This window comes from Sminthopsis crassicaudata, chromosome 2 (assembly GCF_048593235.1).
Source record: "Sminthopsis crassicaudata isolate SCR6 chromosome 2, ASM4859323v1, whole genome shotgun sequence".
Lineage (NCBI taxonomy): Eukaryota > Metazoa > Chordata > Mammalia > Dasyuromorphia > Dasyuridae > Sminthopsis > Sminthopsis crassicaudata.
In genome coordinates, this window is record NC_133618.1 from 313687847 (window position 1) to 313700932 (window position 13086).

Sequence of the window (13086 nt, forward strand, 5' to 3'; positions counted from 1 at the left end):
TTAACAGCTAGTAGAGCTATTTTTTAGGGTGAAAACCAAAGAAAGTATAATAAAGAGCTGTAGCCCTCCCTTCAGGGCTCTTCCCCCACACATACATACACACAACAAATCTACATTCCAAAACTACATTTATCATCTATTATTATTTTCTTTTGCAGATTACAGATTCAGCTGGCCACATCCTATATTCCAAGGAGGATGCAACCAAAGGAAAATTTGCCTTCACCACTGAGGATTATGATATGTTTGAGGCATGTTTTGAGAGCAAGGGTAAGCGGCCAAAGAAGGTTTTTCCTAAATGATAGGTACTCTCCCCAGTTTTGATTGTCTGAGACAGGGAACTCCTGAAGGGCTCACAAAAGTCAAGCAGAGCATGAACTTCCTGTGTCCTAATGGCTATGTAGAGGAAATGAGATCTGAGCATTACTCACGTAAATAGAAGTGAAAGTTAGCCAATTAGACCTCTTTCCTCATATGCTATAACTGGAATTTCTTTCTGAGTACTATGACATACCTTAGGTAGGTTTGATTTTTGTATAGATCCAGAAAACCACATATTCACATTCAAAAGTATACTTTTTTTCCCTGTAATGTGGAACAAAATTGGATACATTTCTTTTATTATGTGATAGAGCCAGGAACTCCTCCTTAGTCTTGGCTATTTTTGGTATGAGTGTCTTAGTTGAAGTTCTTTTACTTTTTTCTTTGTCAATTAACAAGCATTCATTTTTTCTTCTCTCCCAGTTTACCAAAAAAACACAATCCCTTAACAAACATGCATAGTCAAAAATTTAAGTCATTCTGCATCTTGTATCTATCACCTGGAGGTAGGTAGCATATTTCAGTCCTCTGGAATAAAGGCCTTGCTGTACCTTTTAAAAAATCTTTTATTAATTATTTTTGTTTTCACCCACTTTTTTTCCCAAGATAACTTCACTCCTTTCCTCAAGAGCCATCCCATATGAAAAAAGGGAAAAAAAAAAATTTTTTTTTTTAGCAAAACTAATCAGCAAGTACATCATCCAAGATTAACATTACCTTATATACAGAGTGGGTCTTAGTTTTAAGACCTTTTTCAGTCACTCCTGCCTCCAGATGGTTAGACTTTTCATTCATTAGACTTTCCTGGACCCATATGGAAAAGTAGCTTTTATCTCATAGCAGCACATGCAGCTTCCTTAAGAAGCTAAAAGTTCCTAGTAGCTCAACCAAGAATTTATTGGCTGCAGCTGAGCAGCATAGGCCCTGCTTAATTTGAAAGCTAATGGGAATATTAACAATGATAAGAGCTTACATTTCTATACATCTTATTTTACAGATATTTTACATATGTCTTAATTGTTCTTCATTACAGTCCTGTGAATAGGTATTAATACTGCTTACTTATAGGTGCCATAGTAACTGAATCCCAAAAAGAGTCTAAATGCCTTGCTTATGTCCATCTAGTAAATGGCTGAGAAAGGAGCTGCTAGTTCCATGCGTATTTAGTGTTCTTCCTATTGTACCATGCTATGAACCATCTTTTAGGCAAAGAAGTAAAAAGCTACAGAACTTTTTCTCTAGTATTTATATTCTTCGAGGTAGGCCCATTGCCTGATTATTTGATCTCACTTATTTGATATGCTATTAATTCAAATGCAACACAACTCAAAATTCATTATACTCTTTTTTTCAAATTGGCTTCTCATTCCTGACATCCATATTTCTATCAATAGTACCATCTTTTTATCTATCTTGATAGGCTTAAAGTATTGGAAGTCTTCTTGGTCTCCTTTCCCTTTACTGCATATATTAAATCTATTGGATCTATTAATAATTCCTTTAAAATTTTTATTTATTCTTTTCCATTTTCACTTTAACCACCTTAGTTCATTCCCTAATTGTTTCATGCCTGGATTTCTTAACTTACTACCTTGTTTTAACCCATCCTGCCAAAATTAATCTTCCTCGAACTATTTTCATCAGTTTCTTCCAATCCTAAATCTTTGATATGAGGATCGTGTTATTTTCCTATTTAGAAACTACTAGTGGGTTCACTGATGCATGCAAGATAAAAGTTATGGAATGATAGAATTTTAGATCTGGAAGTCCATGTTGAACCTGATAACTAAAGAACTTTCACTTATGTTATTTAAGTGTTCCACAGGCAAGTCTCACCTCACCAGTTAACCTTAATAGGCACTTGACTTGGTCTTATACTTTTTTATGTACTTTCCTACAGTCCCTAGTATATTTCTGGATTCCCTCAAATTTAGCAGACAGTTATTAAGCATTGTGCTCGATGTACTTACAGTAATGGGGGGAAAGAGGATATATAAGAGAAATTAGTTAAAGGAAGCAAAATTTGATGGAAATTGGGAGTTTAGGTGGAAAACACTTTTGGAATGAGTGCATAATTATGTACTTTATAGAAAATTATCTTCAGATTTATTAATATCTTCACTGGCTATTACCTTTCCCTGTCTGATATTAGGGTCTGACACTATATAGGTTGAATTCTATCTTTACAAACTGATATAATGCTGAAAGAGATTTTTTAAAAGTGGGAAACACTGAACTTTCTAAGAACTGTGTTATCTGGAAAATGCTTTTAGATCTACTGTAGGAACTATGGCAATATCAGGATTTCATATCTAGGTTTTGGAGAAAATTCCTTCCAAAGCATCAACCCTCACTGATGGTATTGGGAGTCAAATAATCAGCTTGACATTCAAAACTTTCTACAGTTTTATCTTAGCTTAGTTTTCTGTTATCCATTGAGCCTATTATTCTAAACATGTTTGTCTTCTGAACATGCTGAACTAATTCTCAGCCTTGGGATTCCTCCTCCTTCCTCCCTCCGTTCCTTCTCCCCCTCAACCTTTCCATCTCTTCCAACTTGAGTGTCCTTCCTACTCCTTTCTAAATTCTTTCAGTCTTCCCAGAACATAAGTAAAAGTTTGACCTCAGACACATAACACTTCATAGCTGTGTGACCCTAGGCAGGTCATACCCGTCACACTTAACCCCAATTGTCTGGGGGAGTGGGGGTGAGGAATTAGGGGCAGCTAGTTGGTGTAGTAGATAGAGTACTAGTCCTGATACCCATGCATATATCTTGTAAATAAAAAGCTATAATTAATAATACAATTTAATTATATAATTTAAAAATTTTCCTTTAAAGGTATAAACTCCTTTAAAGATATGAACCAAGTACATTACCTTGTAAGAATCCTAACACATGGGTAATTTTTCAGCATTGACCCTTGCAAAACCTTCTGTTCCAACTTTTCCTCTCCTTCCCCCCCCCACCTCCTCTCCCAGATGGCAGGTAGACCAATACATGTTAAAGTATATGTTAAATACAATATATGTATACATGTCCATACAGTTATTTTGCTGCACAAGAAGAATCGGCCTTTGAAATAATGTACAATTAACCTGAGAAGGAAATTTAAAATGCCGGTGGATACGGGGCAGCTAGGTGGAGCAGTGGATAGAGTACCAGCCTTGAACTCAGGAGCACCCGAGTTCAAATCTGGTCTCAGACACTTAACACTTCCTAACTTCCTAGCTGTGTGACCCTGGGCAAGTCACTTAACCCAGCCTCAAAAAAAAATAAAATAAAATAAAAATTAAAAAAATAAAATAAAAAAAATGCCAGTGGATAAAAACAGAGGGATTGGAAATGCTATGTAGTGGTTCACACTTCCCAGAGTTTTTTCACTAGACGTAAATAGTTTGGTTCATTACTGCTCTATTGGAACTGATTTGGTTCATTTCATTGTTGAAGAGAGTCACATCCATCAGAATTGATCATCCTATAGTATTGTTGTTGAAGTATAAATGATCTCCTGGTCCTTCTCATTTCACTCAGCATCAGTTCATGTAAGTCTCTCCAGGCCTTTCTGAAATCATCCTGCTGATCATTTCTTACAACAATTATATTCCATAACATTCATATACCACAATTTATTCAGCCATTCTCCAATTGATGGGCATCCACTCAGTTTCCAGTTTCTAGCCACTACAAAGAGGGCTGCCAGAAATATTTTTGCATGGGTCCCTTTCCCTTCTTTAAGATCTCTTTGGGATATAAGCCCAGTAGTAACACTGCTGGATCAAAGGATATGCACAGTTGGATAATTTTTTGAGCATAGTTCCAAATTGCTCTCCAGAATGGTTGGATGTATTCACAACTCCACCAACAATGTATTAGGCCTCGGACATTTTTAACACTTCCTAGCTGTGTGACCCTCTTCAAGTCAACCCCAATTTCTTCATGAAGTCTTCACTCCCTGTGATGGTCTGTTTTCTCCCTCCTCTGGTCTCTTGTAGCATTTATTGTTTGTGCCACTGATTTCAATGAGGTCCATATTCCTGGCACATTAAGTTATCAGTAAAAAAATTTTTAATTTAACTTCACACTGTTACTAGCTCTTATTTTCACGGGTTATATTCCTAACAGCTTGGTTGGTTTTCATGGTGTAATGGACAGAATACGGGATTTTTTCAAGTAAAGCCTTTGTCCTAAATGATGGATCTAGACCTGAAGGTCAATGAGTATAACCCCTTCATTTTACTGATAAGAGAATTGAGAGATTTAACTAACTTGTCTATGGTCTATAGTCCATCCTAGTTGTAAAGGGGTAGAGCTAGAATTTGAACTCTGGTCCTTGGACTCTTTTCACTATACCTGAATATCACTTCTTGCATATACTGTGTGGCTTGTCACTTAACCATTGTACATTTAAAATATCTACCTTGTAAGGCTGTTGTAAGAAATTAGGTGAAATAATTTATGTAAAATACTCTGTGCTTTATAAATGTGAGTCATTATTTGATGCCTGCTATGCTTTATAAGCTGCTGAATTTTAATATCTTGGATGACAGAAACTTCTAATTGCCTTTTTCTTTTCATTTACTTGATAAGGAAAGAATTCCATCTTACCAGAAATGAAATTTTTGTTAATATGAGCATTGTTTTGTTGATCCCTACCATCATAAATAGACCTCTTTTTTCTGAAGAACAGAGTTCTTTTGCAGTGATGCTTTGCAGTGATATCAACTCCACCAGATCAGAGATGATAGAATCATAGATTTCAATTTGGAAGGAACACTCAAGGCCATGAAGTCCAACTCCCTGATTTTACAAATGAGAAAACTGAGACTAAGTAACTTGCACAATGTTAGTGAATGTCTGAGACATTATTAAACTCAGATTTTCTGACTCCATGTCTAGTATACCATCTACTTTGTTACTAAATTTTAAGAGTTATTATTCTATAAGACAGAAATTTCTGTTGTTTTGTGGCCACAATACCTAAATTTGAAATAGTTTATTGTATCATGGAACCTGTGGTCCTAGTTTGGTGTCTGTATTAATTATGTACTATATTATTCTCAATACTTTAAATCCCTGGGAACTTGGTCTCCCTGAGAGAATTTGTCAGGGCAGTTACTTCAGATAAATAAAATGTGTCTGCCTAAGCCAGTGGTCATTACCAGCTGATTTATCTCCCACCTAAATTCAGGTCATTTTGACTTTGTGAGCTTTATTTCATATTCCCATGGCCCTGTGTTATTTTTTCCCCCCTCCCTCCCTACCCTTCTACCACCAGCTGCAGTATCTTGTGTCTTACACACTTAATACTGTTTGCCAGCAGGCTGTTCTCTTTGCTTTCCGGAGTCCCACACAGATCCAGGCTTTGTCTGGAGTGCTTGTGATTTTAGGCAGAGACGGGAATTCTCTACAGCTGAGTAGGGGGAGGGACTGCCTGTTTCCCTTTATTGAGAGGGTGGGGGCAAGGAGAGAAAGTGGGTGGGTGATTTCCTGGAATGTTAAATATTCCACACAATGAATCCTTTCATTTCGTTTCCAGGAACAGGGCGGACACCTGACCAGCTCGTGATCCTGGACATGAAGCATGGGGTGGAAGCGAAAAATTATGAGGAGGTACGTCCTACAATGATACTCAGTTAAGTAGCAGCCAACTATGCTACTAGGACTCTGTGACCCACTAAGTCCAATAGGCTGTGCTTTGCCCAGAATGCTGTATTTTTCTCAGCAGTCACATGACAACCAGCTGTTTGTAATCTGCTGTTTTACTGATACAGAAAGTTGGTTTAGCAGTATTGAAAACATTTCTGGCTTTGTTGTTTGCCAGAAGACTCTTCTGACAGTCCTTTGGAAATGTTGGGGTGATAAAATTCTCATGTACTTGCCATTAGTTCTCTTGAGGCAGACTTCAAGTGTGCATAGTTCAAATTTTAAAAGCTAGAATTTGTTTCTGTGTTAAGTTCAGGGCAGGGAAAAGTTTGGCTTTTTGAATGCCAGTAGAACTGTTTTGGGGAGGCATGTATTTAGTGCTATTTAGCCTCTGAGACACAAAGGACAGATGTCATTTTTACAGAAAAAAAAATTAAGCACTCAAGGTTAAAAACTGAAAAATTGTAGGGAACCAGTTTAGTAATAAATGGTAGTAGGTTGCTGATATAAAAGTAGAGTAGAGCCTCAAAAAAGTCATTGCACTTGCCAGTGAAGGTCAAGAGAGAGGCCAGTTGCATATAATGAATGAAGCATCACATAGTAGAACAAAGGAGCACAGAGATTCATTTCTTCTTATGAGGGCCCAGCTGGAAGACTCTGGGGATGGCACAAAGGATTTACTAAAGTAAAAAAGGCACAGGGGAATCACAAGGACAGGAGATACTAATCTCTAATGAAAGAATATATTTTATTTGGCTGAGCAACAGTTTAGCTGTGGAAAAGAGAGGGAGAACAGGAAATATAAATTATTTTTGAAGACTATAAATAAACTAGTGAAAGATAGTTGTTCAAAACCATTTAAAGAAATTTATAGGTAGAGTGTAATAAAGTGACCAAGAGGTAAGAAATGAAATAATCTTTTTAGTGATATGTTGAGAACTTCTGCCATTTGAGATCTTTATCTTTGAACCAGACATTGGAATGGAGATGCCCTGGCATGAATGAGGAGTGGAAGTGAACTAGTTTTGAAACAGGAAGTAGTCAAGTGGGAATGGCACCTTGTTGGGATGTTTCTGCTTTTTTCTGTCCTGGGCCCCAAATAGTTTGTTCTGCCAAGTGATCAAATGAAATCACTCTGAGTTGTTGGGGAACAGTTCATCCGAACAACTGATCTAGCACATCCCTGGTAGGCACTGTATTGCTTATCCCTGATTACTTTGATAAACAAAAAAGAATAGATTTTTGTTTCTCTTACTAAATGGTTTAAGAATAAAGAAAAAGATCTCAAATTTTCACAATCCCAAAGACAAGGAACTCTCATAAAATGAGAGAGGAATAGAATGTTTTCTAGTAATAATAGTAGTAGTGCTCAGCTCCCAAACTGTAGAAGCTCCCAAGGCAATACTGCTGGATTTTTATAATTTAGCAAGCAACAGTATCTCATCTGAATTTTTGAGTTACAATTCAGATTGAACTTTTCTTTGTTTTAGTATAATGAGTAGCTATTTTATACTTGCATCAAATAATATTTATTAAGTATTCAATAAAGCTTTTTATGTAACAGTTTCTTTTGTTCTCTAAATTAGAAAACATCTAGAGAGCACCCTTTTCTAATATTTTGGTGTTCTTGGAATTCCCATAAACTTTGAACCTCACTTGTTAACATTGACAAGAAGGTTTGTGTCCTCTGACCTCCTAGTTAATCCAGCTGGGGAATCCCTAGTCGAAAGGAAGCCGATGCTCTTCCTTTCTTTACTTCCTGCTTTGCATGTCTGGCACATCCTCAGCTTCTCAGCCTGCCTTTACGTACTTGGTTACAACATAACTCAATGCTTCTGCTTCCCAATTATGAAACACCTCTACCCCAATATGGCATACCATTACTGGCACTTAGAAAAATGGGAACCTAGCAACAACCAGAGTTTGGTTATTATTATTATTCAAAAGGGAATAGTGTGTTGTGTCCCAGAGGCTGTACTTTTGAGTTTTTGCTCAGGAACTGTTGTTCCTTTGTTTGAGAGACAGTTATTGCCTGCAGTCTTCAGAAATAATGTTAGCTCATATTTACAGAATATTTTAAAATCTAAAAAGTAGTTTTTCCATAACATCATAAGATCAATAGTACAAGTATTTTTATCTCCATTTTATAGGCAAATGAACTGAGAATTTGTGATTTGCTCAGTGTTACATAGCTAATAAGTATCGAGTCTGGCCTTAAACCTAGATATATGCTTCTAACAGCCCTATGAGATGGATAATTTCCATTTTATAAATGAGGGAATTAAAATTCAGAGAAATTAAATGACTTGCCCAGGATCACACAGCAAATTAAAGGTCAAGAATTGAAAACAACCCCTTCTAGGGGGCAGCTAGGTGGCGCAGTGGATAGAGCTCCAGCTCTGAATTCAGGAGGACCTGAGTTCAAATATGCTCCCAGATACAACACTTCCTAGCTGTGTGACCCTGGGCAAGTCACTTAACCCCAGCCTCAAAAATAAAAAAGCCCTTCTATATCTTAAATCCATGCTTTTCTCACTCTATTATCCTATTACTGCTATTCCTATTTATCAGAGCCAAGCAGTGACTACGTTTGCCTCTATTGTGTGCTAGAATAAAGTGAAGCCACAAAAAGTGTGGGAGGAATTAACTTTCAGGAACCCACCCAGACCCAAGCTTTGTCTGGAGAGCTCATGTGTTCCTGAAATTGCTGATAATAAGCCTTAATGTGATAGAGAGTCATTATTAAACAAAAAGGTCAGGATCTTTTGAGTCTGTTGTGGAAATTTAAGAAGGCCATATGTGTTTAGACTTTTAGTTTTCTCATATGCTATCTCTCTCTCTTTTCTTTGAATTCATGCCTTAGCACTAGGATTTGAAGGTCATCCATTGGTCGTCTTTTACAAACTACTTGCAAGTCCCTTCAGTCATTCTCTTCTACATGGTCAGATGTGATAACCACATTAGCACCCTAGATACCTTAGAGTCAGCCAGAGTCAGGATAAGCAAAAAAGCCTTTATTCTTGGTCTTTAGTAGTAGAAGTGAAGGGAATGGCAATCTCACCTCTTCGTCTCTCACCCTGGATTGTCCAACCTTAGTGCATTGACTCAAGAGTTTCAGCCCTTTGCAGTCAGATATCTTGCAGGTCTATTAGAAAATGAATTCACAATTAAGACAAAATATTTAGTCTTCCTCTCTAAAAAGGTAGAAAGCTTGCCAACTTGATGTTTATAAGGAAAAGATGTACTTCTGGCTTAAGAAGGACAGCCCTTGTTCTTGATTTCTCAAGTTCCTTTTTTAAGGATAGGTTATCCAGATGTCTGATTTTGTCACTAGGTTTGCCTTTCAATACCTTGACTTTTGCTTGATTTATCTGAATTAGCATGGTTCTGATACTATATTGGAGCAGGAACTAATGCTGATTGAGTTACATTTCTAGGGAAGATAGTCATTCCTCATCAAGAAAACCTTAATTAAAAAAAGAAAAAATACATTGATTGCCTTAAATTTTAATTCTTAAACCTTCTACCATGTGTTTTCTTTCAGTAGTTTTCATGCTAACATGGGCTCCTTAGGAAAATATAATAATAGAACCATAAAAGAAACACAGTTTCTTGGTTTGAACAGCTAAGGAGTTTCCATTGCTCTCTTTCCTAGTATGCCTAAGAGGAAAGAAGGAATTCTTATTCTAAAATACCAGGATATTCCAAAAAATGTCAAATTTCATTTGAGTTATGAACATTTGCAGAACTAATTTTGATGCCACTAATTCTTTTTTTTGGTAAATAGAATTTTTTTCAATTACATGTAAAGATAATTTTCAGCATTAATTTTTTATGAGTTCAAGTTTCAAATTTTTTTCTCCTTCTTTCCCTCCAATCCCTTTTCCCCAAGACAGAAAGCAATTTGATATAGTTTACATATGTGTAGTCATATTTCCACATTAGTCATGTTGTGAAATCATGTTGTGAAAGAAGAAACAGAACAAAAGAAAAAACCCACAAAAAAAAAAAAAAAAAAAAGTGAAAATAGTATGCCTCAATCTGCATTCAGACTCCATAGTTGTTTGGATGTGATCAGCATTTTCCATCCATCTTTTTTGAATTATTTTGGATCATTGTATTGCTGAGAAGAGCTAAGTCAATCAAAGTTGATCATCACATAGTGTTGCTGTTACTGACACCATTAATTTTTTTTTAATAACAGCTTTTAATACTTCCAAATATATGCAAAGAGTTTTCAGCATTCCCCTTTGCAAAACCTTGTACTCCAAATTTTTCATCTTCATTCTCCCCTCCCCTAGAGAGCAAGCAATGCACTATAGATTAAACATGTGCAATTCTTCTAAACATATTTCCATATTCATCAGATACTATTAATTCTTAAAGCACCAATAGACAAGCTTTACTTTGTTTTATTTTCCAAATACACAGGTAAACATGCATGGATTTTGTCCATAAGTATATTTTGTTCCTGTCTTTGTGCCAATTGGGTTTGTGGAGTGAATGCTTATTGCTGTGGTCTGGAATCTATCATAAGAATGTTCTGCCCCTTTCAGAAATCAGCTTCAGACTGATGTAATGCTTTCATTAAAACTGGCTTGTCACAAAGAAATTTCTTTTTTAGCTCTTGATGCTACATGAGAGAAAAGAGCTTTATGAAACTCTTTAGTGTGAAATCTAGAGACTTTTCAAGCTGTCTTCACACATCCTCTTTAAGAAACTATTTTTAAAGAGTTAACACCTTTCTTTGGTAGAGCTTTAGTATAGCTTATGTGGAGAGCACCGTAGGTTTACAACATCAGTAGTAATTGAGAAGGCTTTTTTTTTTTTTTTTTTTTTTTTTTTAAGGATGGTAGTGGGGGGGGGTCACCTAGATACATAGTTTTCACAACTAATCAGTAATTTCTTTGGGAAGGTAGTTTGGTATAATTGGAGCCTGATCCTTTGCCAGTCATGTGATCATGGGGAAATTATTTTAACATAAAATGTCTTCAATACATTGCAGAGCTTAATAGGTATTTATTGAATTTTGTTGCTGAATTGAATTCCCCATGACATAAATCCTAAGTTTTTCTTTCAGAGCTTTAATAATCACATCAGATCATCTTCTGTACTTTGATTCACTTCCTTAAAGCTGTATCTTTGGCATTAGATTTCTATGGTTGATTTCCCCTGTCACAAGTCTTTCCCCACTCCAGTCCATCTTCTATTCTGTCCTCACAATGATTTTCCTAAAGTGCAGGTCACACACACACACACATCCAGTAAAACTTCTTGTTTACTACCCCATATATTCTGAGATTCTGAAACACCATAATTCAAGACACTCTATCTTCCAACTCACTGTATTTTTATATTGGCTGTCCCCATACTTAGAATGTTCTGCCTCACAGGATCATTCAAGTCTCAGCTAAAATCCCACCATCTAGGAAGTAATTAATTCTAGCCTTCTTAATTAATTCTAGTGCCTGCCCTCTGTTGCTTACTTCCAGTGTATATTTTATAAAATGTGTTTGTATATAATTGTTTGTATATTGCCTCCTCCATTGATTGGGAGCTCCTTGTGGGCTGGGACTGTCATTTGCCTTTTGTTGTATCCTTAGCACTTAGCACAGAACATGACACATTATAGGTGCTTAATAAATATTTATTGACTGACTAGTTTCTCTTCCAAAGCTTGGTTTGGATTAACATTGTTGGGATAGAGAATATACACTAGGTTTTCTCTTGCTTTGTCCTGCCATTAAAAAGGAAAATGACAAAACACCTTGTTACATGTATTTCTTTAGCATGTGAGGTAGTGAATAATCTTAGTGATGTCACACATTTTGTGGAAATATAGGTTTCTTTTGTATGGACCCTGTTAATAATGTTTCAAATGGCAAAATACATTCAGTAAAGTGCTTTGCAAAGTTGAAAGTTCTGTGAAAATTTAGCTACTGCTATTCTATATGGACTTTTAATAAAAAGATAAATAAGTTGTTCCGGGGAGGGAGAAAAAGTGAGAGGCCTAATTGGGTTAAGGATATGCTAGGATAGTGGTAGAGAGTAATTGGGAATTAATTCATTCAGAAAACATTTATTAAGACATGTTTTTTTATAGTAGGCATCTGTACATGCTAGGTTGTAGAGATGTGAAGAAAAAAATAAAACGGCTTCTGCCATCTATTGAACTCAATCAATAAATATGTAAGTCCCCACTATGTGCCAGTCTACTGTTCTAGATGATAGAAGATGTTTTGTTTAAAGTTTTACATCACTGTTAAGTTTTATATGAATAAAGTATACAGTAGTTATTATAATTATTTTAATCTGAAAAGGTTGTGCACTGTCTTGTATTTTTAGTAGGAATGTTTTATTTTTCAGAGGTGATTTAGGTAGACAATACTGTATCAGCAAGTCCTCTGTTCTTTTCTTTCTCAGATTGCAAAAGTGGAGAAGTTAAAACCCTTAGAAGTTGAACTTCGACGCCTGGAGGACCTTTCAGAATCTATTGTTAATGATTTTGCCTACATGAAGAAGCGAGAAGAAGAGATGCGAGACACTAATGGTCAGTAGTAGTTAGCTTTTCTCCAGTTATATCCCAGAACTTTAAATGTTGGTTTTATTTAGCAAAACCTCATAGAATTCTCTTGACCAACCTTGATGAAGTAAAGGAGTTCACTTCTCACGCTTTTAAAAACATGTAAAAAATAGGAATCACAAGTAGTAATTTTGCCATTTAGACATTTTGATTCATTTTAAAGCCTTTTTCCTTCTGATTGATATAAACTTTGTAATCTGGTTTATTGCAAACCAAATTGAAAGTAGTAGAATCAGTATATGATTGTTTTAAATCTTAAGATTTCACAGATTTTTTTTTTTTTAATCTTGTTCTTTACATCATACTATGAAGATTAGTATGGAAGGATAAAAATCAGTTGTGTAAATCAAGGAAGACTGTGCAGTAGCTTGCATTGAATGTTGAGTGCATTTCTATCACAACAGGTTAACTACTTTATCTGTTCCAAGTGTAGGCTAATCTTCCTCCTAGTAGAGAATGTGAAAGACACTTGAGAAATGCCTCTCCATCATCAGGTTGTTAAAGAAACAAAAAAAAAAACAAAACACAAAACAAG

General features: G+C 35.8%; 1 protein-coding gene across 1 annotated transcript in view; it reads left to right on the plus strand.

The window, feature by feature from the left end:
* Positions 1-13086, plus strand: part of TMED10 (transmembrane p24 trafficking protein 10) — a 77012-nt gene that overhangs the window by 57871 nt on the left and 6055 nt on the right. The window contains exons 4-6 of the mRNA XM_074290010.1: positions 159-270; positions 5862-5935; positions 12392-12518. Coding sequence (XP_074146111.1) covers positions 159-270; positions 5862-5935; positions 12392-12518 — 313 coding nt within the window. The remainder of the gene's footprint in view (positions 1-158; positions 271-5861; positions 5936-12391; positions 12519-13086) is intronic.